This window comes from Melospiza georgiana, chromosome 2 (assembly GCF_028018845.1).
Source record: "Melospiza georgiana isolate bMelGeo1 chromosome 2, bMelGeo1.pri, whole genome shotgun sequence".
Classification (NCBI taxonomy): domain Eukaryota; kingdom Metazoa; phylum Chordata; class Aves; order Passeriformes; family Passerellidae; genus Melospiza; species Melospiza georgiana.
Window position 1 is genome coordinate 20,470,682 of NC_080431.1, and position 25,944 is coordinate 20,496,625.

Sequence of the window (25,944 nt, forward strand, 5' to 3'; positions counted from 1 at the left end):
ATGTGTTGTCCCAAAATAGCTTCTTTCACTCAGTGAGCAAGAGGCCAATCCACACAGAGAATTGAGATATTGGAATTATTTACAGTTCTGTGCAGAAAGAGGTGCTGGGCAGCAAATCCACAGAGCCAGCATGATGACCATCAAAACTTACCATTTATGTATGTTAGCAAACAAAGGCATTAATGTTCATTGGCCACAAATTACACAATTCTTTCATTAATTAATCTTCTATTGGTCAATGATTCCCTCACTTCTCATGCTGATTAGCTTGCACAGTCTTCCTGTTCTCTTGAGCTGATGGGTTTCTTGGGCCATAAGTCAGTGATTGTAGCTCTCCCCCCGCCAGAATTACCTTTTACCCAGTCAGAGCTGATTCCAGCAGAGTTGATGAGCAGGCTTTGTTAGTTTCTTCCTTATCTTGGGAATTTTGCCAAATGTATTTGTGGCCCTCAAAGTCTGCATTCTTTGTGTCCACTATCAGGAGCACACCCTTCTCGACAAGCTGTGTTAACCTCCTTCTAGGTCAATGAGGCATGTCAAGCCCTAAACTTTAACAGCGCAATTCTACAGATAAGTAATTTATCTTTTTAACATTTAATAGTTGAGAGTTACATATTTATTTATTTATATAAATAATAGTAGTAGTAGAAGTCTCTTATAATATATGAGACTTATATAATATATAAAATACTATATACAAACAGCGTTATTGTAAGTCTCATAATAGATACTAGACTTTTACTATTATTCAATCAAATTTGAGTGAGGGCACTTTCTGGGAACCTGAAAGAAGCATCTCCCACATATATATGTGTGTCTCTGTGTGTTTGTGTATCTATTTGGCTTTGGACTCTCTTGTGTATCTATTTTAAATATATATACAAATAAATATATGCATATAAATATTAGGATAGATAGATAGATAGATAGATAGATAGATAGATAGATAGATAGATAGATAGATAGATAGATAGATAGATAGATAGATAGATAGATAGATAGATAGACAGACAGACAGACATATAAAAAATAAGTGCATTAGTCTCGTCTCCCGGCTGCCGGGTTGCGGAGCTCCCCGGGGCGCTCCGGGGTGCGCTCCCGGCCGGTGCAGCCCGGCTCTCCCGCACGTGACCGGACGCGCCTCCCGCCGCTGCCCGTGCCCGGTGACGCGGCCGGGGCGGGGCCGGCGCCGCACCGGAAGCGGCGCGTCCCCCCCGCCCGCCGCCGGCGGATCGCAGCGCGCCCCGAGGCGGCCCCGGCCGCCGGCACCGCACCGCGAGGCCCCGGAGCGGCGGGCCCGGCTCCGCTGTGCGCCGGCAGGTGCTGCGGGAGGGCGGCGGGAGAGGCTCCGTGTGCGGGTGCGGGAGGCGGGCGCGCCGGGGCCGGCCGGCGGCGGGCCTGGCTGCCCGCGGTGTGTGAGGGCACGGGCAGCGCGTCCCTGCCCTCCCGGGGCTCCGCGGCTCCCAAGAGTTGTGCCACAGGGTAACCGGAGTGCGGGCAGGTGAGGGAGCGGAGCGCAGGTGAGGGAGGCAGGGTGTTGCTCTCCGAGGCAGGGAGGGCACAATGTAATGCAAGGTTATTGCTTAACTGGAGCGGGGGAGAGCTGCTTCCCTCTTCTTGCAGGAAATGAGTGCGTGCGGGGTTGTTATTGCGCTTAAAAATCAGTGCCTACTAGACTGATAATTTTCTTGACTGTTGCTTTATTTTTCTCTGACAGGAAAACATCCCCATTATCTTGTTTTTCGGGCTTCTTACATCTAAATGTAGTATAAGAAATACTGTCTGTAACTATGGGGTGGCCTCTTGCACTTCAAAGGAACAGCATGTTCTGTGGAACCTGTTCCTTTACAATGCTCACTGGCCCCTAAGGTTTCATTAACGAGAACAAAAGAAATGCTAAAAAAGAGGTTATGTCCAGGTCATGCATGTTGGCACTGTTTGTTCCTAAAAACTTTTTCTCGCATCTTTTTTTATTCTAGAACAGATGTTTTCATTTCTTTCTTACCAGACTTATGTAGTGCTATGGATTTTTTGTTCTTTCTGTTCAAGAGTGATGTATCTGTTAAGATTTCTTTCATACTTTTAATTCGCATCAACTTTGATTTAGGAAATTCTTTTTGACTTTTTAACACATATTGGTCAGGAGTAGAATTCTGCATTTCTCTCAGTGGCACATATTCCCATTTTTACTTTGGGCTGCAGGAGCATACTGAGTCCTTAGCAGCTTCAGGTATGGAAGCTGCCTGACCTCTGCAGACAGTAGTTTATCACTTCAGGCTACAAACAGGCTCTTAAGAACTGTCGGGGTTGTTTTGGTAGTCAACCTTTGGATAGTCCTCTCTAACTTAAAATTCTGTCTTTCTTTTGATCATATTGGAGAATAAGGTGGCTGTGTTGCCAGACCTGCATTGTCATTTTACCCTCAGCTATTTCTCTAGTGCTTCCTAGGTTTGTTTGGTTGGTTGGTTTTTTTGTTGAAGATCGTAACACTAATTTGCACTCCAGCTGAAGATAGAACTTGAAAATGTCATGGAAGCCCAAACTAAAATCTTTTTTAACTTCTGATAAAAACCCAAAAAATGAACTATGAAGTATTTGGCACTAACACTTGCTACTGTATCTTGGGAGTATGGTTTGCTTCTAGTTTTATGTAATTTTATGTAATCTTAGTTTTATGTAATTTTATTTCATGATTACCTGCAAGTTGTGTACCTTATCTTTTCTAACTCAGTTACAGAAAATTTGATCACAGTTTTTAGTGTTCTCTTGCAAAAACAAAGGGTTTTGTTAGATGTAGTAACTGGAAACTAAATTTGTTTTGTCTGTGTTTAGTTTCAATTTTGTTTACAGGACTAGTTTGTTGATGTTGGTTTCTCTGTTGGTCCACAGAGATTTCATTTGATGTTTTGCATCACCACTGTACATGTGGAGCAGAAGTGATTGTGTGTGTTTGAGATGTTTAGTGTTGTGCCTGCGTTGGCTAAGTGAGCATTACAGACCAGTCATGACAAATTAAAAAGTGATTAAACAAGGCCAGCAGTTTCTCATTTGCTCTTCTTTGGAGTGTTGAGCACAGCTGTCTGCTGGCTTCTTACAAAAATAACACAAGTCTGGAGTATAATAAAATTGCATGGATTGTTTTTAAAACAGTATTATCTGCTTCATAAATTGCATCTGTCCCTTGACAGTGCTTGATTGGAGAGGGGTAGGTATAGTTTGTAGAATAAATATTAAAAATGCTGTTTAGCACTCAAAAAATGGCTTTTGGAATTATTATGGTGGTGGAAAACAGAAACACTCTGAATTTCTGTGATGCTGCTTCTTGAGCTTAATGAATGACCCAAACCAACAACTTTTATTATGAGTTGTATGATACCTTGTGTAAGTTATTCTTGAACTGGCTTGGAAAGTATATATTTCTGATTGCTGGAGACTAAGGAATGTAAAATATGTGTTAAAATGTGATGTTTTGTGAAGGGGCTGTGTATTAATAGGCCTACAATGGAGTGTGAAGCAATATGACATGTTAACTAGTAGCACTAAATTTCCTAAGAGGCCTTGCAGCCTCTCAGGAAATCTAAGACCTGAAGCTTGTCTGTTTTCATGTACAGGTGGTAGAAACCTGTGCATGACAGGTTTATTAGTAACTAAGTACTGGCAATAACCTCCTGTAGTGCCAGTGTCTGAGAGAGCCAATAACATGCTGGTTACTTGTGGAGAAAGCATCACTTCAGAATATCTGGGTGCTGTTGTGAATCTGTTTCAGAACAGGTTAGAAGTAGAAGCATACAATTTGATTAATTTCTGTTATTAATGTGCTTGCTCTGGCTTGTGTAGTTGGGTTAGAAGTAGAGTATAGACTATTAAAAATGCAGTAGTTAAGTTTTTGTATAAGTGGATGTGGAATTGCTTTCTCTGATATCTGATTCTACATGCAGAGGTAAACAGTAGTGTTTTTTTCTCTTTAATTAGATCACCCAGAAGACACAATGAGCGTTAAAGCTTTCAAGCTCGTTTCTGCTGTTGAGCGGGAGATGTTAATGGGAGACAAAAACTACATCAACATCGAGTGCATTGAGTGTTGTGGGAAGAACCTCTATATTGGAACCAATGACTGCTTTATCTATCACTTCCTGTTGGATGAAAAGGTATCCACAGCTGGAAAAATAACTTTTGCTGCCACCAAGCAACTACACAAATACCTGGGTTTGAAGAAGCCTGTGAGCGAGTTGAAAGCAGCCTCTGCCCTCACGAGACTGCTCGTGCTCTGTGACAACACGATAACACTAGTGAACATGATCAACTTGGAACCTGTCCCCACTGGTGCTAGGATCAAAGGAGCTGTGACATTCACCCTGAATGAAAACCCTGTGAGTGGGGATCCTTTCTGCGTGGAAGTTTGCATTATCTCGGTCAAGCGCCGGACCATTCAAATGTTCATGGTGTTTGAAGACAGAGTCCAGATAGTGAAGGAAGTGTTTACTCCAGAGCAACCCTGTGCTGTGGCTGTAGATGGTTACTACTTATGCCTTGCCCTTACTACACAGTATATCATTTTGAATTACAGTACTGGCGTCTCCCAGGACCTGTTTCCTTATTGCAGTGATGAGAAACGGCCAATTGTGAAAAGAATAGGCAGACAAGAGTTTCTGTTGGCTGGCCCTGGAGGCCTAGGTGAGACTAAGGATTTTAATTTTTTGCAATTTTTATAACTTCTCTTTATTTCTCTGAATTTCTGAAGCAAAGCTTTAGAAATCAAGTGTTATGCATATTAATGATGATTTCCTTCACAGGTCTATATTGGAACACTGAGATAAAAGGGAGATGGTAAATTTTTGATACTTAGTACTATTATAACTGTAGAATAATATTATAACTGTAAAAAACCACTCTAAGTGGTTTTTTATTAATGCACAAAATTTTATTATTATTTTTATTCTCATTATGTGTTTTATTTTAATCAAAGCTTAATTTCATTGTACCTTGCAGTCCCTAGCAAAAAAAAAATTGTTGAGTACCAAGTGAAGTTTCAGAGATTGATAGAGAGTCTGTAGTGACTAGAGGGTTTGCTGAGGGTTGGTGGGTTTGTGAATGTTGCTACAAAGTTGTGTAGATGAATTAATTTTTTCCTCAGTTGCTATTCAGAGGAGCTCTTATGAAGTCCATTTCATAGATTTTAATACATTCATAAGAAGGTATGTCGTGCTACAGTATTAGTAAGAACCTTTGGTGGAAGTAAGTTGCATCCTACCTGCTATAATAGTAAACACTCTCCTAACTGTAGGTGTTATCAGATACTACCCAGTTTTTATGCTCTCATTTGCTTTATATTTTTTAGTAGTATTTTTCAGCTCTGTGTTACCAGAAAATGATAGTTTAAGTATTGCAAAACCAAAGTTAAATCATGTGAAATCATGCTCTTATCTAAGAGATGACTGTAAGGACTACTGTAATCTATCGAAATGGGCAATATGCTGTGAAGTCAGTAATCTTGAGCTTTTTTTGGAAAAGCTGCAATATCCCAGAGCTGACATACCACAGGCAGAATGCTGTCATGCTGTTTGCCATATGACTCTCCTTTCAGGAGACACTGTTTATGTATTTTCCCTGAAACATTAGGAATAACATGGCACAAAGTTCACAGCTATTTAGGTTCTTAATTTGGGGTTTGGTTTTTTAATATAAATTCCAAAGAAAATCAAGTGTGCAATATAAATTCCAAAGAAAATCATTGCTTGTATTGAAGTTTTGCTTTGTGACCAGAATACAAGATGTACATCAACTCACCAGCTTTTCTCTAAAGAAGTAGACTCAGTAGAATTTGAATTTATGTTAATTAAAGATGTTCCAAGATGAACTTGGGGTTTTTTTTCAGATACAGTGCTTTTCTAAGTCATTTTGGCTGCCCACTTGCTATTAAAGCTCTTAGTTATTTTAAATATGGATCTGCAGTTTTGGACATTAACTGTTTTAGTAGTGCTAGGGAAGTTAAAATTTGTCAATTAGCTGATTTTCTGAGAAGATTCCATTATTTCTTTAATTTTTAAAATTATTTAGGCATGTCAAAACAGATTCTGTTCAAGTAATTTATCTTTTTTTTTGTCTTTAAGAATATAATTTCAAAAGCATAATTGTATTTAGTTAAGAATCAGAATTTTATTTAGTGTGACTTGCTTTTGTCTGGTGTACTGTAAGAGAGATGCATGAACAGAAGCTGACTTATAAAGTACAACATCCTTGTGTAAGTAGAATGTCAGGTATGGGAGATGTTAAGCAAGTGCACTTGTGCTGCTGTAAACCACATGCTATAAACCACTCTTTTCCTCATGATATGGGGAAAGTCTTTCTTGAACTGCCTCAGAGACCTTTTAGAGTATTTGCTATCAACTGTATAGTTTTTCCTTGCTTAATTCACCTTTTTTTTTTTTTTTTTTTATCTCCTGTTCTCTATTCTCTCCCCAGTGATGTTTTGACTAAGTATTACCCATCTTGCTGTTCCTCCTTGGTACAATTCCTAGTGTGTTTAACACTTGTCTCTTTGAAGTTATGAAGATGGTTGGGCACCTTTATAGTAGATAAGCATTGTGTATCTTGGTATCTCAGGTGGGCCTCTGCTGTGGAATGCATGGACTTGCAAAGGCTTGATGTAAATCTTCAGTTCCAATTTTGTTTGCTTTCATATGTCTCATTGATCATGGCGTGCTGGTTTGGCACTTGGTAGAGCATCTGTGCTAAGTTCAACCTCTTACAGAGATGGAGATATCCTGCCTTAATGTATTTGCTTTAGAGTGTTTGAAGTGACACTTATTTGTATTAATTTTCTTTGGAGTTAAGACTGGAATTTAGATTAGCAAAAAGCAAGTGCTTAAAATGATAATCAATGTAAAACATCTCTGAGTTTATTGTGTATGTAACCTTTTTATTTATCTGTACACTGGATTTTAAAATGGTTGTTAGAATTGTTCATAGCAGATCCTTAGCCATTTGGCACTTTGTTGTCTTTACTTGCAGTTAGTATTTAGCTCTTTCTTTCAGAAGTGGGAAGAACTTCATTTTTGGTGCTTCTTCTTTCTGTCCAGTAATTAGTTAATTTACTGTTGAAAATCAGTCCTTTGTGATATGTATGAAACTGCTTACCAAAATTCAGTTTTCTAGTTTGTGAAACTCTTGTTGCATGTTTTTAATCAGATTTCCTATTGTACAGAGGCTTTAAGTGTTTAAAATTACAGTGGACACTTCTTGATATTGGCACAGGGTATGCTTCCCAGCACCAGCTGGAGCAACTGCCCAGAAGGTCTGAGGGGGTGACTCAGGCTGAGCTCGCAGTGGAGGGTGCAGCTCCTCACACCCTGAGCTGAGCAGAGTGTCTCCTGCCTCATGCTGAGACTGCACCAGGGAAAAACATTGGCCTTGCCTCTATGTGTGCTTGGCTGAGGATTTCTGTTGCCAAGTGAATGAGATGCAGTGGGAGGTCAGCTGAGTACATGGTACCAGAGATGGCAAAAAGGAAATTGAATCTTCTCCAGGACCCAGGCTTGAGGCTTGAACCTCCAGCTGTACAGAGGGGAAGGACTGGCTGGGTCTCTGCTGTTCTGTGATGGGGACACAGGAAACTCATGACTTCTGATAATGGGAAGAGCTCTCCTTCTCTGCTTGCTGATCTACATCCATATAATACACTCAGTGCTTACAGTAGCAGATGAAAAGCAGGAAGTTCTGTCCAACAAATCATCTAAGCCTGTACAATGCAGTAGCACCAGGAGGAATTAGCAAATAATAGTGGGAAGCTCCCTTATATTGGAGATGGGAGTTTTCTCATCAACCCTGCTGGTAAGGAAACATCTTGAGGAGGAGTACATGGATTGTGTAGACCACTAGTGGATTGTACAGTTTGTGGTGATGAGTTTTGTCTTTTAGGACTATGGATCCCTATTTAAGGAAGAGATGGGATCCACCTGGTCAAGTGAGGCAAAAGTGTTTTTATCATCTTGACTGAGCAACACGGTGAGTTGGATTTAGGTTAGGCTGTGTTGGCAAACAAATCAGTGCAAGGTGGTGTGATGAGAGACTTCATAAGCAGCAAACAGAGCCGAAGAAGTTTTGTTTCAGGCATATGCAGAGGAAGAAGTCTTTACACAACATTGTGGTAGTGGAAGCTCTCTCACTTTTTCTGGGAAATCAGCACAGCTGTGTTTTAACAGCTGAGATGGGAGTTAACCTTCTAAAGGGGCAGCACAGCAGCAGACAAGGAGGCCAGGAGTTTTCCAGAGGGCACTGATAGTGACCAAGGAGATGATGAAGGGGTGTGCTCTGTTGAACATCAGTGTGTTATCAGCATTGTTCTACTCAGTCCAAAACACCAGCTGCTAAGAAAATTAACTCTATCCAAAATCAGGGCAGAGGCCAATGTCCATCTGGCATTGACTGTGCTGAACACCATGAAGGGCAACAAAAAGAGCTTCTACAAGCATATCAGCAGCCCAGGAAGGCTAGTGGAAGCCCACTGTTAAATGGGGTGGAGCACCCGAATCTAAAGGGCATAGAAAAGACTGAGGAGCTTAATGCCTTCTTTATGTCAGTCTACTGGTATGACCTTCTTTCAGGAATCATCAGCCCTAAGGAACAGTGGGAAAATTTGCTCTCAGCAGAGGAGGATCAGGTTATGGACAGTCAAATCCATGGGACCTGATGGGATGTTCTCATGAATGCTTGAGGGTGATGGTCAATGTCATTTTGAGGCCAATTTTTTATCTTTGAAAGATCATGATGATCAGAGGATGTTCCTCAGAACTGCAAGAAAACAGATGTTTTCACTCCTGCCTTAGGTGATCAAGAGAAAGGAAGCAGGGAAGTGCAGCCAGCCCTACCCTGATCCCTCGGGAAGGGGATCTGAGAAAATCCTGGAGGCTGTTTCCAAATATACAAAGAGCAAGAATGTGATTTGAAGTAATCCATGTGGATTTAAAAAGGGAAAATTGCCTGGCCAGACTGTCTTCTGTGATTAGAGGCCGGCTTGGTGAATGAGGGGAGCTGTGATCCTGTGAAGTTCAGGGAGGGTTTGATGCTCTCTGCCATGACATCCTTTGCAGACAAAGAGATGAAGAATGAGCTGGAGAAACAGCTGAGGTGGATTGAAAGCTCAGCTGAAAGATTTATTGTCAGCAGTGCAGAGGGCAGGTGGGGGCCAGCCTCTGGTCCTGTACCCCAGGGGGCCAATGTGAGGTCAGTACTAACATCATTTTAACAACATGGCTGGTAGGAATGGGCACGCCTTCGACAGTTTGCCGATGATACAAAATATTTCTGTTACTCTTGGTGCTGAAAACTGTAGCTTTGTTTCAGGTAACTCTTGTAATCTGCGGGTAGCCTATGCAGTTTTAATATGGAATTGATTCCCAGCCTCGTCTCAAGTTTCATCAGATGCATTCCTGTCCTATGAAGACTGTGGTTCCTGGTTGTAGTTATGTTTATTGTTATCCTTAGGTGAGAGCTGGATGAAGACAGAAAATGCATCATTCTGCCTCAGAAGCTCTAGCTATTGAAGGCAGAGGGATGTAGAGAGACATTGGATGGAATGCATGCCATTCACTTCCATAAAAGATTTTTAAAATTACCTAAAAAAGATCTTTTTCATTAAAAAAATATGGGGTTTATAATTATTTGTGTTTGAACATCACAGAAATAGAAAAGCCTAAGAATTAGTCTTTCAAAGGTAATAAGCCTTAAGTTTACAACTGGTTAGCATGTATTTAGTACAGGTTTTCTCCCATGTTTGGAAGTGGGATTATATCATGGAATAACAACTGAAAGCCTTTAAAACTGGACAGTACATTTTGCCTGACATAAAATTTTACTGCTGAGTCATAAGAATATCAAGATCTGTAGAGTAAATTAAGAATTATATGTTGCAACTTAGAAATTTTCTGTAAGGTGCTCTGGTTGAAAAGCTGATCATTGTAGTGAAAAAGAACCCTTAGTCAAGGGGAAATGGCTGATCATTTGAAAGCCCCTGTAAGGGATCCAAAAGCTTAGTCTCTATAATGTAGTTCTGTAAAAGTTTACATTCTTCTGTTTTGTTTTCTCAGTTTTACTTTTTTTTATTTTCATTCATTCCAAGAAGGTCCTTGTACCCAGCTCGCCTTGTCTCATTATCCTCTGTTTGGAAGAGCTTTTGTAAATTGAATAACATAATCTTTTAATCTCTTCTGTTCTTTAGAGCTCAGACTTATTCTGCCAGCTGTCAAGTGGCTCACTGCTGCCAAAGATCAATTTTCATGGGCATGTCTTTTTAATGGCCTGAGAATTCTTGGTTTAAGGGATATGAATTCATATTTAGAACAGAAGTTTACGCTGTGCTGGTAAATATTTGTGGAACTAGGCCTGAAAATTGTGACTGAAATTTCTCTTCAAATGATGTCTCAGAATTGGGAAATATCTATATGAGTAGAACCAGTGGCATGTGGTTCTAAAGCAATTTAAAATTTATAAGTTTATTAAGCTTGGAGAAGAATGGAGGACAGAATAGGTATGAGGCAAGGTTTTTTCATTGTGAAAAAGCACCCTGCAATTTCACTGAAGCTTTAATCTGATTATTCTGAAGACAGCATAGGAGTTATCACTGTAATAACAGAAAGTCTTTACTTTGTGCTGCTTTATACACAGCCTCTGCATTTTTTCAAATGATGGAAAATGCAGATACTTCACAGGAAGTGACTCACCCCAAGGAGCTGGGCCCTTGTTCTCTGAGAAGGTTGGCTGTAGCAAAAGTGAAAAAGTGTAAGTAAACAATTGTGTCCACTAAAATGCTCAGTAGTCATTGGACACTACAAGAACAAGCACATCTGCATTGCCAGATAGGTCAGGTGGTGCAGGTCTGCAGCTCCTGCTAAGGCAAGATTCTTTGAAAGCTGGGTCTCAACAAGTGTTACTGTTCTGGTATGCATTTAAACTGCATGACATAATTCCTTTAAGAAAGCTCTTAAACTTAGTAAACTTGAATAATTCTTGCTGGTTTGTTTCAGTATTCATCTCTTATCTGTTTTTGGCATTGTCTCTTCCTGTGCTGAAGAAGAATGAAAAAAAAAATTGAACTGAATTAACCAACATCTCTGTCAGGGAGGTGTGATGTGTTGTCATCATGCTGCCTTGATACTGCACCTGCTCTGAGACTTTCCATGGCTGCACCTTGGAACCCTGCTTTGTGTTGGGAAGACAACAGCCTTCAATCCTCAACTAGCATGAGCCTCAGGCTTTGTTTTTCCCTTTTTTAGGCATGTTTGCTACTGTAGATGGGATTTCACAGCGCGCCCCGGTGCACTGGTCAGAGAACGTGATTGGGGCAGCTTTGTGCTTTCCCTACGTGGTTGCTCTCGATGATGAGTTCATTACGGTGCACAGCATGCTGGACCAGCAGCAAAAGCAAACCCTGCCCTTTAAAGAAGGTCACATTCTACAGGACTTTGAAGGTATTAAAAAAGACACTTTGTTGCATCAATAATTCTGGAACAACCACTGAAGTCACTTGGGTTTGTTTTTTAAACAAAGTATATAAGAAGCGTGTTGACTGTTGAAACTTTTGTTGCAAGTGCTTTCCTCATTAGATTCTTTGCAGACTTCAGTAATTCAAAATTCCACCCTTCTAATAAAATGTATGCTCATTAAATATGCTTTTATTGTCAACTTAATTGGTTAGGAGTCTATGGAGTTAGAGCTTTTTCTTGTAACTTGGTTATTTCTTTCAAAGGAGCAATGTTAATTTAATGCTACAACTCAGTAATTGTGATCTACAGGTATTTCTCCATTGACTATCCTGACAAAATTCTTACATATTAGAAAGGAATAAAAAAGAAAAATAATTTTTAAAATATCTGTGTAAGAGGTTTTAAATTAGGTCTTTCACATAGAATTCGTAACTGAAAAAATGCAAAATTTTCTATTGATCTGTTCTTCAATTGAGAACTCTTAAGTGTGGAATATACTATGCTACTAATTTTTTCTTCCAGAAAAACTACAAACTCTAGCACTCTGAACTGTATATTTCTTGCTAGATTTGATGTATGGCTTAAAATTTTCAAATATAAGCCTGGGGAAATACCTGTCACTTAAAAGTTCCTACTCTCTGGAATCTGGACAATAATTTCAGTGGCCTTAGCAGCTTAGTTCATCATGAGTGACTCTAGCCAATTTCTCTTACTTTGAGTGGAACAACATCTGCTGTAACTAAATAAATTTACCAATATCTCTCTAATTCTGAGGTAGAATTCATGGGTGAACCATACTATCGAGTAAATGTGGTAGCAGAAAATGTCACTTTTGGGACTTTAACCCTGTTTAAGTTCTTACATCTTAAACTGTGTATTTTAAAGCTTATTTCTGAAATTGCTTTTTCCTGTAGAGGCTGTAAATTGAATATATCTGTTTTTTCTGTCCAGGAAAGGTGATTGTTGCTACTAACAAGGGTGTGTATATCTTGGTGCCACTACCTTTGGAAAAACAGATTCAGGATCTTTTAGCTAGCCACAGAGTGGAAGAAGCCCTTGTTCTAGCAAAAGGAGCTCGAAGGAATATTCCAAAAGAGAAATTTCAGGTTTGTCCTTCCTTTAATTTTCATGAAAAAAGAAATTTCACAGTGGGGTCATGTATTCCATTGGTCAAGTGATTGGAGAATATACAAAGGAATTTATATTGAAGAGAAGTTGTAATACCTTTTATGATTTCAGCCTGAGGAAATAAGTATTCTGCTAAATTGTTTGTAATTGTAGAAGCTGTGACTCTGGCAGGGTTGAATGCTGTTGTTCTTCTGGGATTTTGTTGATTTTTTTCAACTTGTGTAACTTGAGAGAATTGAAAACAAAGCAAAACCAGAAATCTAGCGTCAGAAAATCCAATGAATGCTTCTTTGGCACTAGATTCAGTTATTATTTGCTATTGCTGTTTAAAAATGTATTCTTTAGTTCAAATTAGTATTTTGAAATTTTACTTTTTTATTGAAGATTTTCACCATATCCTAAACTCCACAGTAGCACTAAACTTAAAAGTTAGGTGATGGGAAATCTTAAGGAAATGCATCTTACTTCCAGGCTCTTACAAATAGTGCTTGTACTGCTGTGTAACTCAGATTAAAAGGTTTTTGTCTTAAACTCTTTGATTGCAGTGTTGATTAAAGATTTGTACTCATTCCCTTCTACCCCTGATTTATATTGCCATACATATTATTTTCTTCTATTTAGAGACTTGTAAAAAGCAGCTTGACATCTCATGGAGTAGGTGAATGAATATTTGACTTAGTTTCTTTCCTATTGTAAAAGCAAAATTGATCTGTAACCTGTATAAAATCTGTGGGTTTCCTTTTTTAATATACTTTGGAGCATTTTGTTGCCTTTAAAACAGTTGTGTTACTTTTGGTTTGTTTAGAAAGGTGTATATGACTCTGGAAGATACAGGATTGCAATGGTTCAAAACTATTCTGGCTGTCAGGATCTTTTTGTTTTTTAAATTTGAAGAAGCTTCTAATTCCTTTTCATTTTAGTTTCAGTCAAGGCCCAAAAGGCAATCATTAAATGAAACTTGTATCAACTTTCATTTTGATCCTTAACTCCTCTCTTAAATGAGTAACTGGGAGACTGCTGGAACTAAAAAGCTCATTGAGAAAAATGTTCCCATCCTTTTGTGAAGGTCCAACTACCTGAAAGTACTTGAAGCTTAAAAGTATTTAGGCAGCTACAGAGTTCAGTTTCCAGCATGTTTTGCTTTGCATCTTCACTTCCTACTTTTCCCTTCCAATCTATTTAAAGAAGCAAACAAAAATCTTGCTGTGAGGGCAGGATGCACAATCTAATCAATGTCTTCTATGTGTGATGACCTATGATTTTCCAATTATTTCTTTACAGTTCGTGTAGTTTTAGTGTGGGAATGACTTTCTGTGTTTTGCCACTGGATGAACTGCAATTCATTATCTAAAATACATTATATAGAATCTCATTTCTCCTAAGTTTTCTTGCATTAAGGATTTTTCAGCCTTTGAATATGTTACTTTCTTTTCACAAGTATCTTAAGCATGCAGGATTGGTCTTCCTGAAATTAGTTTCCTAGAATATTGTAAGTTCTTTCTAATTTAGTGTGCTTTTAAGGGTATTCGCTTATTTTAACTCAGTGCTACAGCTGAAAAACAGAAAACATAGTTCTTGCAAGCAAAACAGCTGTTCTGTTTCCGGGGTGTATTTGCAAATTTATATTAATCAAATTCTTGAATTGATGGAGTTTCCCACTGACTCCTACTAAAATGACTCAGTTTGGCCTAGTTATTGAGACATTACTCAATAAAAAAACAGACAGTTTTTCAGAGCTTGTCTGTAGCTGGAAATGCAACATATTGAGTTTGCTTTCCAAGGGGACTCTGATACCTGATACTGTCATTACAGGTTTGTTACAGGCACATCAGTCTTTCTTTAATGTAGTCTTGTGTAACAGAAGTCTGATGGACCTCAACCAAATTGCACACCTTACATATGTTTTTGCAACATTTCTCTGACATATTTTTACTGACCACACAGCACTCATTTCTAACTCCTTTTTGAGAGCTATTCTAAGATAGCTATAATATCTAGTAGAAAATTGATATTTTGTAGTAGGTATCTTCTGGTATCTGTTTGCAGGCATTACTGAATCCTGGGTAGCTGACACTTCCAAGGCCTTCTTTTGCCATTTTGTACAAGCAGTAGGATGGAGTGCCTAGGGTTGGCATTAAGGCACTTGATCCAGCCACTATAATCTATCCATACATGATAGTGATTATTATTGTGTGGTTCATGAAGTACAGTGTTCTCTTTGTCCCATGATGCAGTTTTCAATGGCTGATGCCATCTTATGTGTCCCTTGAACCCAGGGCACTGCAGGGCAGATCTTGAGGACATGGGAGTTTTTCCCTGCAGTTCAGTATTTTGTCACTGCATGCATACATGGGTATGCTCTCCCTCTGTATAACAGCATAAACATATATCTATATATGCTGGTAATGCAGAATGAAAGTGGAATAGCTGCAATGAAGTCCTGTACTCTCAGAATGATTTGTACAGTCAATATTTAGTTATTGAAAAGTAGCAGATCTTCGTAGAAGCTCTAGCCTGTTATTTGACTTGTGGTTCCCTCAGACTGCAAATTTCGCTCTGCTGTAACAGATGAAAATTTCTTTGTTTTTGAGCATCAGGAATTCCTACTAGGTAAAAAATGCTAAGCAAAGATGCTCCAAGGAGATGGATATCTCTGCTGGATATAATTTTTGATAGAATACAAAGGCCTTTCTACCATGCTACCATGAAATAACTGAATACTACTTATTAATTTTTCAGGACAGCTGACGTTTGCAGAATTCATGGTTGATGGTAGTGAAGACCTTGGTTAGATTGACACACATCTTGCATAGGTATCTCTCTCTTTTTTTTTTTCCTTCCTAATTCTTTTTAGTTTTAAAAACATATTAACTCCACCCAAATCTGACCAAAAGACAAAGTGGCTTTCTAGAAAAATTCCTTTGGACAATGTAGTAATTGTAATTGGTAATTTTGACCATTTTAGAAAGGATTTTTTTAACAGTTGAGAGAATTAAGACTTCACTACAGCAGTCAGAGCTTCAGCAGTCATGTCTTTTTCCTATTGCCTTTCCAGATGTTAGTTAATACAGAACTCATATCGTGTTTTTGTAGCTACTGTTTTTTATGTGAATTTAGTCAACAGTGCAGAATTTCCCTAAAGAATTGCAAGTCCTATAGGGGTTCTTCAGAAATTATAAAGGACTAAACAATGTGTTGAATTTTGACTGGGTGTAGCTTAGTACCTTTTTAAAAGGAGCCTGTTCCAGATCTGACAAAATGATCTGGAAGAACTGAAGTTTTTTCTGTCGTAAACAGAATTTAACTCTGTGTGTTTGACATGTAGGGTCTAGCCTATTTTTAAAAATCTGGGAGAAAGGAATATTGGATTTTCCATAATCTGCTCTGTTTTCCTCCATAATCTTTACCCTAGGACATCTTAACATCTAGTGTTTATATTGTCAGCTAAAAATCTACCTGGGTACTGCCTATCTAATCATTGCATCTTAAATAAGTTCAGAAAGTGTCTGTCTGTAGATATTCTACAATTTTTTATTGCATGTCTTTAAGGGAGAATTGAAGATATTTCAACATTTAAGTGAAAGTGAACTTTATCAGTTCAAATTTAAAACTGGTTCCTTCAGCCTATAGTTACATTATCAATGAACTCTCTTCCATTTTTTGTCAAAAAGATGCTGTACAGATTAAACTCTGCAATTCAAGCGGTGCTTTCAGTGAAATTTACTCAAACTTTATTACAAAATCATAATCAACTAAATATGTAAATTTTAGTGATCACTCTATTGCAAAAATTGAAAATAGGTTTTGTGGGGGGAAAAATGCCAGCCTTTCCCCTTTGATACTGGTCAGTGGAGTGAGAAGTCTTTCCCTGTAAAGTCAGGCTGGATTTTAACGTTTTTCTGCTGCCATGAGATGCAAATATTTGCAGAATTTAATCCTTCAGCAGTGTCATTAGGAAGGTGACCAGGTAGGTATTCATTGGTTCACAGATTACTGTGTATTGGTGTAATAACACTGTCAGAAATCCAAAATATTCTGGATATTTTATGAGTCAATCCCCTAAAGAAGTTTTACTTTGTAGCTAATTAAATTCTCTTTTAACTTTAGTTAACTCTATTTTAATCATTGCATTGAGTGTAAAGCATTAGTTAATATAAAGATGTCATTAAGTATTTGTTTAATTTTATATTGTTATCTTTGTCTGAAAAACTGTGCCTGATAACATTACTCTCTGTTTCCCCTTTTCTCCTATACACTGGGGAGGCAAGAAAAGGCCCACAACCTTACAAAGATTTTAGAGACTTGCTAAGAACAGAGATTAAGTATTTCCATTAGGCAAACCATTAGGAAAGCATGCACAGACTTAGTGGAGTGAAGCCAAGCTTTTCTATCGGTAAATCCATAACCTTTAATCAAGTTGAAAAATCATCAGAGTATCAGTCCACTGTACTTGATGCCTGGTGCTCTTCAGCAATTCCTTCCTGGAATATGTTCCTATTGTATTGTAGTTTCTCTGGGCAGTTTTATTGAAAATGGTTTTTTTAAGCCTGGTATTAGTACCAGCCTTCATGTGCAGTGTGAAACATTAGAAAGCTGTGTATTTGTGAGCAAATTGAAGGGAAAAACTGAAGACATGAGAAGGTAGCTGGGTGTATTTGCCAAAGTACCAGTGTTGTCATGAAGGGGAGTGCTCTGCAGAGCACAGTTTAGGTTCCTTGCTTTTAGTACTTCTCTTTTGCTGTTGGAAATATTCTGAGCACAAGGATTTCATTTAATCTTGTCATTGGTAGTTGTTGACCCATCAGATTTAATAACTACCTATCATTTAAAGTAGTTTTCATGTTCTCTTTCTACTGACCTTCATTTAAACATTCTTTTGTCTAGGTGTGACCTTAACAGTAAAGTTTGATAACAAATAACTTTCCATATTATGGTTTACTTGGTCTTTAACCATATTTTTATGGTACATTGCATAATGTTCTGCATATTGGATAGGCTGAGCTGTTTTGGAAGAATTTTTTATTTAAAAAAAAATCAAAGTAGCAAAACTGGCAGAAAGTCAAAAATATGGCCATCAGCTGGGGATGAACATGTAAGAATTGCCAGCAGTTTTGCACCAGAGAGATGAGACAGGAAAGAAGTGGCTGTATGTGGTCAAGTGGGACCATCTTTATTTTTTGCACTTACTGAATTGTGGGAAACTTCAAAGATAACTATTGGCTTTTATGTTTGCAATCACCTCAAAAAACTTGAGGCAAGTCAGTGTGATGTCAGATAAGTCATTGTTTGAACAAGAAAACTTAAACTTGCTGTTTGTTGACTTTGCTTTTAGTAAGTACTCATGAGCAGTGTTGTGTTGACACACATTTGTGTGAACACAAGTGACTCAGGACAGCAGATTCTATATATTCAGGTAGATAATTTAAAATGTAGAGGATCAAGGTTTATTTTGCTTATGACTTGTCAGATGTGGCTGAAGATGATTTGTTTGGTGTTTTTTGGCAGGTAGCTATTGCAGTAGTAACTAACACTACATAAATACAAATATAATAAACCTTTTTTCCTCCTCCTTCTTTTTTATAGGTAATGTACAAACGAATCCTGCAGCAAGCAGGTTTTATACAGTTTGCACAGCTTCAGTTCCTTGAAGCAAAAGAACTCTTCAGGTAATTGTGTGACAAGAAATTTATTCATTTGCCTTCTTTAAATAAGGAGTTAGTGTTCTTGGTTTGAAAAACTTAGTTCCTTGAATGTTTTTCAGTGTAGATGTGAGTTCAATGTAATAAAATGATGTTAAGAATAGAATAACATTGAAAAAACGTTTTAGCTGAAGAGTTAATGCAACTGATTTATTTTGGGATGCTAACACATAGTAGCACTAAGAATTTGAGTATGGAGTATATTTGTATAATATATATTTGTATGTATGGAGATTTTTTTACTTTATGTCCATGAAGGTCAAGGCTTTATCACTGAGTCTGTGCTGTGATTTACAGCATGAACATTGCTTTGTTCTTTTTTTTTTTAATACTTTTAACAAAAGGTATAACTTAAACATTAGTTACAATTTAAATATTATTGACACAATTGCACTATTTTTTATGAGGATGTTGGTACTGAATTTTTTTAGCACTTATTCTGCTAGACCTTTTACAGAAGACAGATTTGTTCTTGAAGTCTGTAGTAACCTTGTCAATATAGCCATTTCACCAGTCACTTGTTTATAAATTGACCTTGATATTCCGCTTTCATTCAGAAAATGCTGCTTGTTTTCTTTATTCTACCTGATAATTTCATTTCTGCTAGCCATGCCTCATTCTGTGATGCAGCGCCACTGTGGTTAGTGGAATGCATGCTGACCACATAAAATAACTCTCCTTGTTATCTGCTGAAATTCACTTTAAATAAGTTTAGAGTCTATGGAATAGGATTAAGGTTAGACAATTTTCAGTATACCATAAGCATATTTACAGTGTAGGAAAAAAGTTGTCCTTGGATTTAAGGAAATGCATTGAGGAAAGTAAAGCTTTGAGGAGTGTTGCTGTTGGTGAGGGACTTTGCCATTTCACTTCCTGCTCACCTGTATGGTGAGAGACACTGGGCTTGGACGAGCAGTGTACACTGAGTGAAGATGAGGGAATGACAGGAAAGGCCTGAACAGCATTTAGAGACAATTTATTCTGGCCACAACCACTTCCTCTATCACCTGGTAACTGTTGCCATTAGCGAGAAACTTGCAGTCTTTCTCCACCCTTATCTTTCAGGCACTTGTGTATCTGACCTCTGGGTTGTGTATCTGAAGCAGAAGTACAAGTAGTGCATAGTTAAGAATATTTTAAGAGCAGGGAAATGTATCCTTTGAGGTGTTCTACCACCTTGTGGAAGGAGCCAGGATTGCTTGTGCATCCTCCATCCAACTATCAGTCCCTCTGACAATTAAGCTTTAAAGAATAGAATTGTGGGAGCTCCTCTGCAGAAACAAACATGTTTCATGAGAAAATGTGCTGTCCAGCCACAAATTTTGCAGCTCAGGCAGCATCCCAGGGTGTTCCCTTCCTCTAAAAGCTGCAACTCCAAAGCAGAACAACAGTTTTGCTGATGAATGAATTGCTGATGTCTGCTCAGGGAAGAAGGCCAAAAAAGTTTCTGTGCCTTTCTTCTGTCCAGCCATACATAAGCTAAGCAGAGTATTTTGGTGATTCTGAACAAACTTGCTATGGTAATCAGGTTCCTTGATTTTCAGCCCTGGTAGGTACACTGAGTTAGAGTAACAGCTGCATGTGCCCTGATACAGCCTCAATCAATCTTGTTCGTTTTAAACTTACTGATGCTCACAGGCAAAATGGGAAAGATAGTGGCAGTCTATGAAAGCACTTCCTCCCATCCCAGTGTGTTGCTCTGCAAATGTTTCAACCTTGTCTTAGAAATCACTTCAATCTTCATGTCAAAGGGAAACTTGGTACCTACCTGAGGAAGGAGGGTGTTAATAGTGAAACAGGGTAGCAGCAGTACCTCAGAGATCTTGGTGTGATATGTGGGCCTGCTTCTGGCTAAATATGATGTGAGATTGTCTCAGTACTTGGAAAATATTTGACAGTTACAGCTTAGCAGGGGGAATTATATTGGCTTAAAGGTCTTCATTTTCTTGCATTATTACCCTTCTTGGACAACCTTGTCAAGAAACAGTTCTATCTTATGCATAAATTCATAATTCTTAAAGACTGGAACTTTTAATAGGAATAATTTGCCAAGTTCTTCCTAGTTAATGCTGATGCTTGTGAATACTGAAGAAGGTTGACAAAAAGGAAGAATGTGGTAGCTTTATTCAAACTCAAATAGTTCAACATAAGGGGGATAATTTTCTTCAGCTGGATTCATTAGCCTTAAAACTGAGTGAGAAGTAACAGTAGGGCTTCTTTGGTCTGATAAATTCTGTTAAAAGCAATAACAGAATTGTGATTGTATTACATAGTTGTGATTTATAGTTATGATATATCATGTTGTTATCATTAGGGTTATACCAAACAGTGCCTTATAGGAGGTCATTTGCTGAATTTTCCATGCCTTACAGCTACCATGTTTGGTAGCTGTCATAGGGAAACCAGTTCTCTTCAGTGTTTACTGGTTACATACTGCTTGCCTTCTGACCCACTGGATACTGGAATTTTTCTAAACTTTACTCTTTTTAACAAATAAAAATGTTCACTCTTTGCACAGTGAGAAATACTGGAAGGCCTATAGAGAGAATTTAGGTATAAGTCTCTCCTACACTGAAAAGGTTAAAAAAATTGCTGGTACTTGTACCTGGAGAAATAAAAAGTAGGAATTATGTGGGTTTTGCATCTTAAATGTGATTCAAGAATATAAGCTTCCAATACAGCCAGTGGGATTTAGGTAAAACAGTTACCACTGTAGGCTTCTATGGCATCTCTGATACCTTAGGCCTGAATTTAGGCCTAAGTTTCCTGAAAACTTGTAGATTCTTATTGTTGCATTGTTTATATATATAAAGCCCAAAGAGAATTAATGCAGAATTGCTCAAAGGGAAGTTGTCTCACAACATTGATGTCTCAGGAGTTTGTTTTCTACTGTGTGATCCCAGTTTTGCTGAGCCTGAAATGCTAGAAGCTGAAGGCTCAGATGTGTTTTTCTAAAGAGAGGAGATCCTTTGTAACTGTTCTAAAAGAGTTTTGTCCAGATGTGATGGAAAGATCCACAAGACATCCACTAATCCCAGAGGCTATAAGCCTTGAGCTGAATGTTAGCCATTTGTGCAGGTGGAGTCATTGTTTAATATTTGGTATTTTTCTGAAGAAGCTTGTGGACAATGTAGTGCTTTTAGAGAGACTGCTTGATTGCTGCTTGCCACTGCTGTGGGGAGAACAAAACTGTACAGCTAAACTTGAGTCAGACCTGCTGAGAGAACCACAGGTGCTTCACAGCCCAGGCTCTGGACTAGCCAAAGGTTAAAGTAGATTCTCCTTCTGGAAACAGATCTTCATTGAGGCCAGAATCTGTGAAGTCAGAGGTAAGGTAGATGACTACTTCCTTATCTAGGAAAACTTGGGTGGTAAGATGAAAGGACTCAGAAGCTACTGTAGAAGTTGGAAAATGTTTTGAAACTTACTAAAAGTGGCATATCAAATATGACATTTTTTAGCATCATCTATTTCAATGGTCATAGTCTCCAACTCATGCTTAGGGCCATCTTCAAATTCTTGACAGCATAGCTAGCAAGGGAATCGATGTTTATATTTGAATTTCTCCAGATTTAAGACTCCTTTTTTCTGCACAAATTTTGAGCAGCCTGTGGATGTTATTCAAGTTATGGGTTGACTTTTGTTCTAAAATCAGGGAAGATTTGTTTGGATTGGAGGGGAAAAAAAATCTTTCTTCAAATAAGGATTCATTTTCTAGTGTAGTGAATCTCATATAATATATTTAATCTCAGGACTTGAAATTTCAGAGTAGTTGCAGTAGCTAAAACTGCAGTTAGTTTACTGTGATAAGTTCCTACTGAAAACTCAAATATTCTTGGAACCATCAGGTCATGCCACTGTCAGAACTTGCTACTTCTGGGTTATTCTGCCTCTTATCATAGTGTAGATCTAAGAATTTCAAAGCCAAATCCCAAAAGAAGGATTAAAAGAGATTTCAACTGCAGAAATCTGTGAAGTAGACCTGAATGCTTTACTCTGTGTTAGAGGTGGGTCTTTCTAGTGTGGAGGTGGGCTTTAGGCAGTAGGAGTTCTCCATAAGAATTGGGAAAACCTGGTGTTCAAACCTCTCTTCAAGGGAGGGCTGCCCAGCTTTGTCTGTTGTGGTTCTTCTCTATTGTCAGTGTTGCTACTCCTGTGCTTTGCAGTCACTAGGTTCTAGAAGAGAGGATGCTGCTGTTAAATTTGCTGTTGCTATTTTCTCCCAGAATTTCCTTCTTCTGGTATAGATTTTTGTAGCCAAGGAACTGTATTAACTTGAAAGCAAAGTTCTAAATGGGGATTGTCGTGGTGATGGCTCCTACTAGTTCATATTTCCTGGATGGTTTTGGAATTGTGTCTCTGGCCAGAAGTGAACAATGCAGGACATGCCTGTAGTGGAGGGATGAGCCCATTTATGATGATCTTTCACACTTTATTGCCTGTAGAAATCTGCTGCTATTCTAATTCTGTGTTATCATTTGTTTCTTTTTGGAATTCATTCCAATCAGAGTTGTGAAGAGAAAGTCTTTGAGTGGGCTGATCACCAGGTAGATAAGAATTATTTTTAAAAAGTTCTATTTGCAGCAAAGTAACTAAACAGGGCTTATTTTACAGAACTGTCAATGTTAATTTTTTCAGCAACAGCAATTTCCTGCACTTCAATAATGTTAATTTTTAAGCTTGAATTCTGAATAAAAACTTTGACAGTGAGATAATATATTATAAAATATCATGATATTCTATAATATCAGGATATTTGCTTGCTGCTCTTCTAAAGCAAGGTCTGGAAAGAGGGTTCACTCTAGCTGTGAAAATTAGGGATTGTTTGCCATGTGGGGAAAAAAAAATTCTTTTGTCGCCACATGCGTTCTTTAAGAGCTTGAGGAATTTCAATCTAGGCTGAAAGAAAAATGTTTTGTGTGGCATATCTATGTTACAACTTGCTGCTGAAGAAAAGTGTAGGGTGCCCTTCACACCTGAAATGGAAAAGCCACTCCAGAGGAGCCCCCATAGATGTACACCCAAGGCCTCTGCCTGTACAACAGACTTGTTGGTTAAATGGATGCATAATCAGTATCTGTGGTTTGCTTACAGAATCTCTGTGAGAGCCAAGTGAGGAATCTGGTGCTTTTTGGGAATGGGGAAAATGTTTTCATCATGCATACACTTGTTCTGAGAGCTTTAGTTTTGTCTAGGATTGTCTAGGAAGTTGCTGTTTTCTCCAGAATTACACTGACACAGTCTTTGTGGCTTGCCTGAGAGGGTTCACTTTTGCCTTTTTTTTTTTTCTCTGCCAATAGAAGCCTAGCTCCCATAGCGTATGGATGAAGTCTAGGGCAGTCCTGGGACTGCTGTAGGGCTGTTCAGCTGATTTTTGTATATGCCAGGGAACAGCTATGGAAGCTTAAAAGCAAAAGGCTGGCCAGTCTCTGAATTCTCAGAGCTTTCAATGTCTAGAGGAGGAAGAAGAAAATTTGGACTGCCTAGCTAAACTAACTAACAAGCAAAAGCAGGAGCAAAAAGCAAAAGCAGCACTATGTCCTGTGCCAACTGTGTCCCACCGACTGTGGGGAAATGAGCAGGCTGATAACAAAACAAATCTTTCATTTTTCAGAGCCAGTCTTGAAGGCACAGAACATAACATCCAGCATAAACAGAACAGACCACTGGGGATACAAGCATCATAATGTCACCCTAGGGCATTTTTATCCTGGTTTAGGGCAAATTTGGGAGAAAACCTCCAAAGGGGGCCCCTCCAGAAAGCAAACCCACATGGCCCCTCCCCTAAAGATACAGCAAAAAATATTCCAGAAACTGCCTACATGCTAGTGTCCTGACTAAGCATATGTGAGCACACATTTTTTTTTGTGCCTATGTATACTTTTTCTTTCTTTTTGCTTCATCTAGTTTGACACTGTAATTGCAGAAGCGGCCAGCTTGATGTCCGGGAGCTGATCTCTCTGTACCCCTTCCTGTTGCCTACTTCCTCTTCATTTATCCGGTCTCATCCCCCTCTGCACGAGTACGCCGACCTCAACCAGCTGACCCAAGGGGACCAGGAGAAGATGACAAAATGCAAACGGTTCCTCATGAGTTACTTGAATGAAGTCCGCAGCACGGAGGTTGCAAATGGCTACAAGGAAGATATTGACACTGCTCTACTCAAACTGTATGCAGAGGCAAATCATGAGAGCCTGCTGGATCTCCTAGTTTCAGAGAACTTCTGTCTCTTAACAGATAGTGCTGCCTGGCTGGAAAAACACAAAAAGTAAGTGGATTTTTTTATTATTTTACCTTCTAGACCAGAGGGAAAATTGCCTTAGATGCTCTTGGCTTATTGAACAATATGTTTGAGTACTTGTAGTTCCTTTGCTTACACTTGTCCAAAAGACAATTGAGTCTGAATTAACATTGTTAGCATTTAAAAATGTTGGTGAAAAGCTATTACTTGACAGTCTAAGGTAAAGGATATGCATTGTCTTATCCTGGTAAATGCAGAATTCTCCATGAAAGTTTCTGTATCCAACACAAAGAACTTGTACAAGTTTGGGAGAAAAAAGTTAAATGTTTGCCCTTGAGATATTGGGAGAGTGGAATGTCTGCGGTAGTTCTACACAGACAGAATGAAAAGATGCCCTAAAGGATGCACTACCTTAGGTAAAAGCTTTTAACCTCTTAGTGGCTTTAAAATTGTAGTTGCTTGTTTTGGGAAAGAGCTCTTACTTCTGAATTGCAAGCTTTCTATGTTCCACTGATTGACCAGAAAGAGGTTCCTTAAGATGACTGCAAATGACTTCAAACCAGAAATGCCAGCAGGCAGAGAATGAATCATTAAGCAGGAAACATTAGATAGTAAATGTGTAAAATGCAAACTCCAACCTTAGGTGATATGTCTATTTTGGCTTTCATTTCTTTAGCTTTAAACTGTCTGATGCAGTAGTAGCAACTATAGTGGTGAGGAAGAGTCTTTAATTGTGGTTATATTTGGGGTGATTTCATTTATTTCAGGTGTTTTGTTAAAACCTTTTGGTAAGTGCTGTTTGCAAGGCATACCTTTGCAGGTGTGAATTGAATGAATTCATGCATTCATTCATTCATTGAATGAATTTGCACTGTACAAAGTTCTTCTTTGTCTGACCTGACTCCATACCACAGTAAAGAAAAACGTTTCTGACAGTAAAACAGAATTTAAATAAACACATAATAAAATATGATTTAATAACAACTGATGAACTATTGGAGGAATAGTTCTTGGAGGTGTGTGTAATGTCTGTACATAAAATTGACAGAATGACATTGGGCACATACTTGGTGTAATTTGGATGGGATATAGTAACTACAAACTGTCTTGGGGACAGGAATGATGGAGACACCCTTTTAGGGCAGGACTTCTCTCCTTTGATTCATAAAAACAGCCTACAGAATCTTGTTGAAGTATAGACAAGGCCATGTACATGACATTGAAAGCCATTATTTGTTGTCCTCTGTGCTAATAATCCATAATGAAATTAGTGGGAAAGTTCTAGCAATTTTAATATTATCTTCTGTTTCTTTGCAGGTATTTTGCACTTGGTCTCCTGTATCACTACAACGGTCAGGATGCTGCAGCCCTTCAGGTTAGAATAAAGCTTTTACTG

At 38.5% G+C, this 25,944-nt stretch overlaps 1 protein-coding gene across 3 annotated transcripts in view; it reads left to right on the forward strand.

The window, feature by feature from the left end:
* The first annotated feature begins 1,302 nt into the window (after positions 1-1,302).
* TGFBRAP1 (transforming growth factor beta receptor associated protein 1) overlaps positions 1,303-25,944 on the forward strand; it is a 32,764-nt gene continuing 8,122 nt past the window's right edge. Inside the window, exons 1-7 of one of the 3 annotated variants that reach the window (XM_058045804.1) lie at positions 1,303-1,320; positions 3,973-4,674; positions 11,271-11,465; positions 12,432-12,586; positions 18,192-18,274; positions 24,234-24,575; positions 25,866-25,923. In XM_058045804.1, the coding sequence (XP_057901787.1) occupies positions 3,990-4,674; positions 11,271-11,465; positions 12,432-12,586; positions 18,192-18,274; positions 24,234-24,575; positions 25,866-25,923 (1,518 nt within the window). In that variant the 5' untranslated portion in view covers positions 1,303-1,320; positions 3,973-3,989. Of the gene's footprint in view, positions 1,321-1,430; positions 1,521-3,972; positions 4,675-11,270; positions 11,466-12,431; positions 12,587-18,191; positions 18,275-24,233; positions 24,576-25,865; positions 25,924-25,944 lie in introns of those variants that run through there. The other 2 variants (XM_058045803.1, XM_058045802.1) reach the window with 2 other exon arrangements.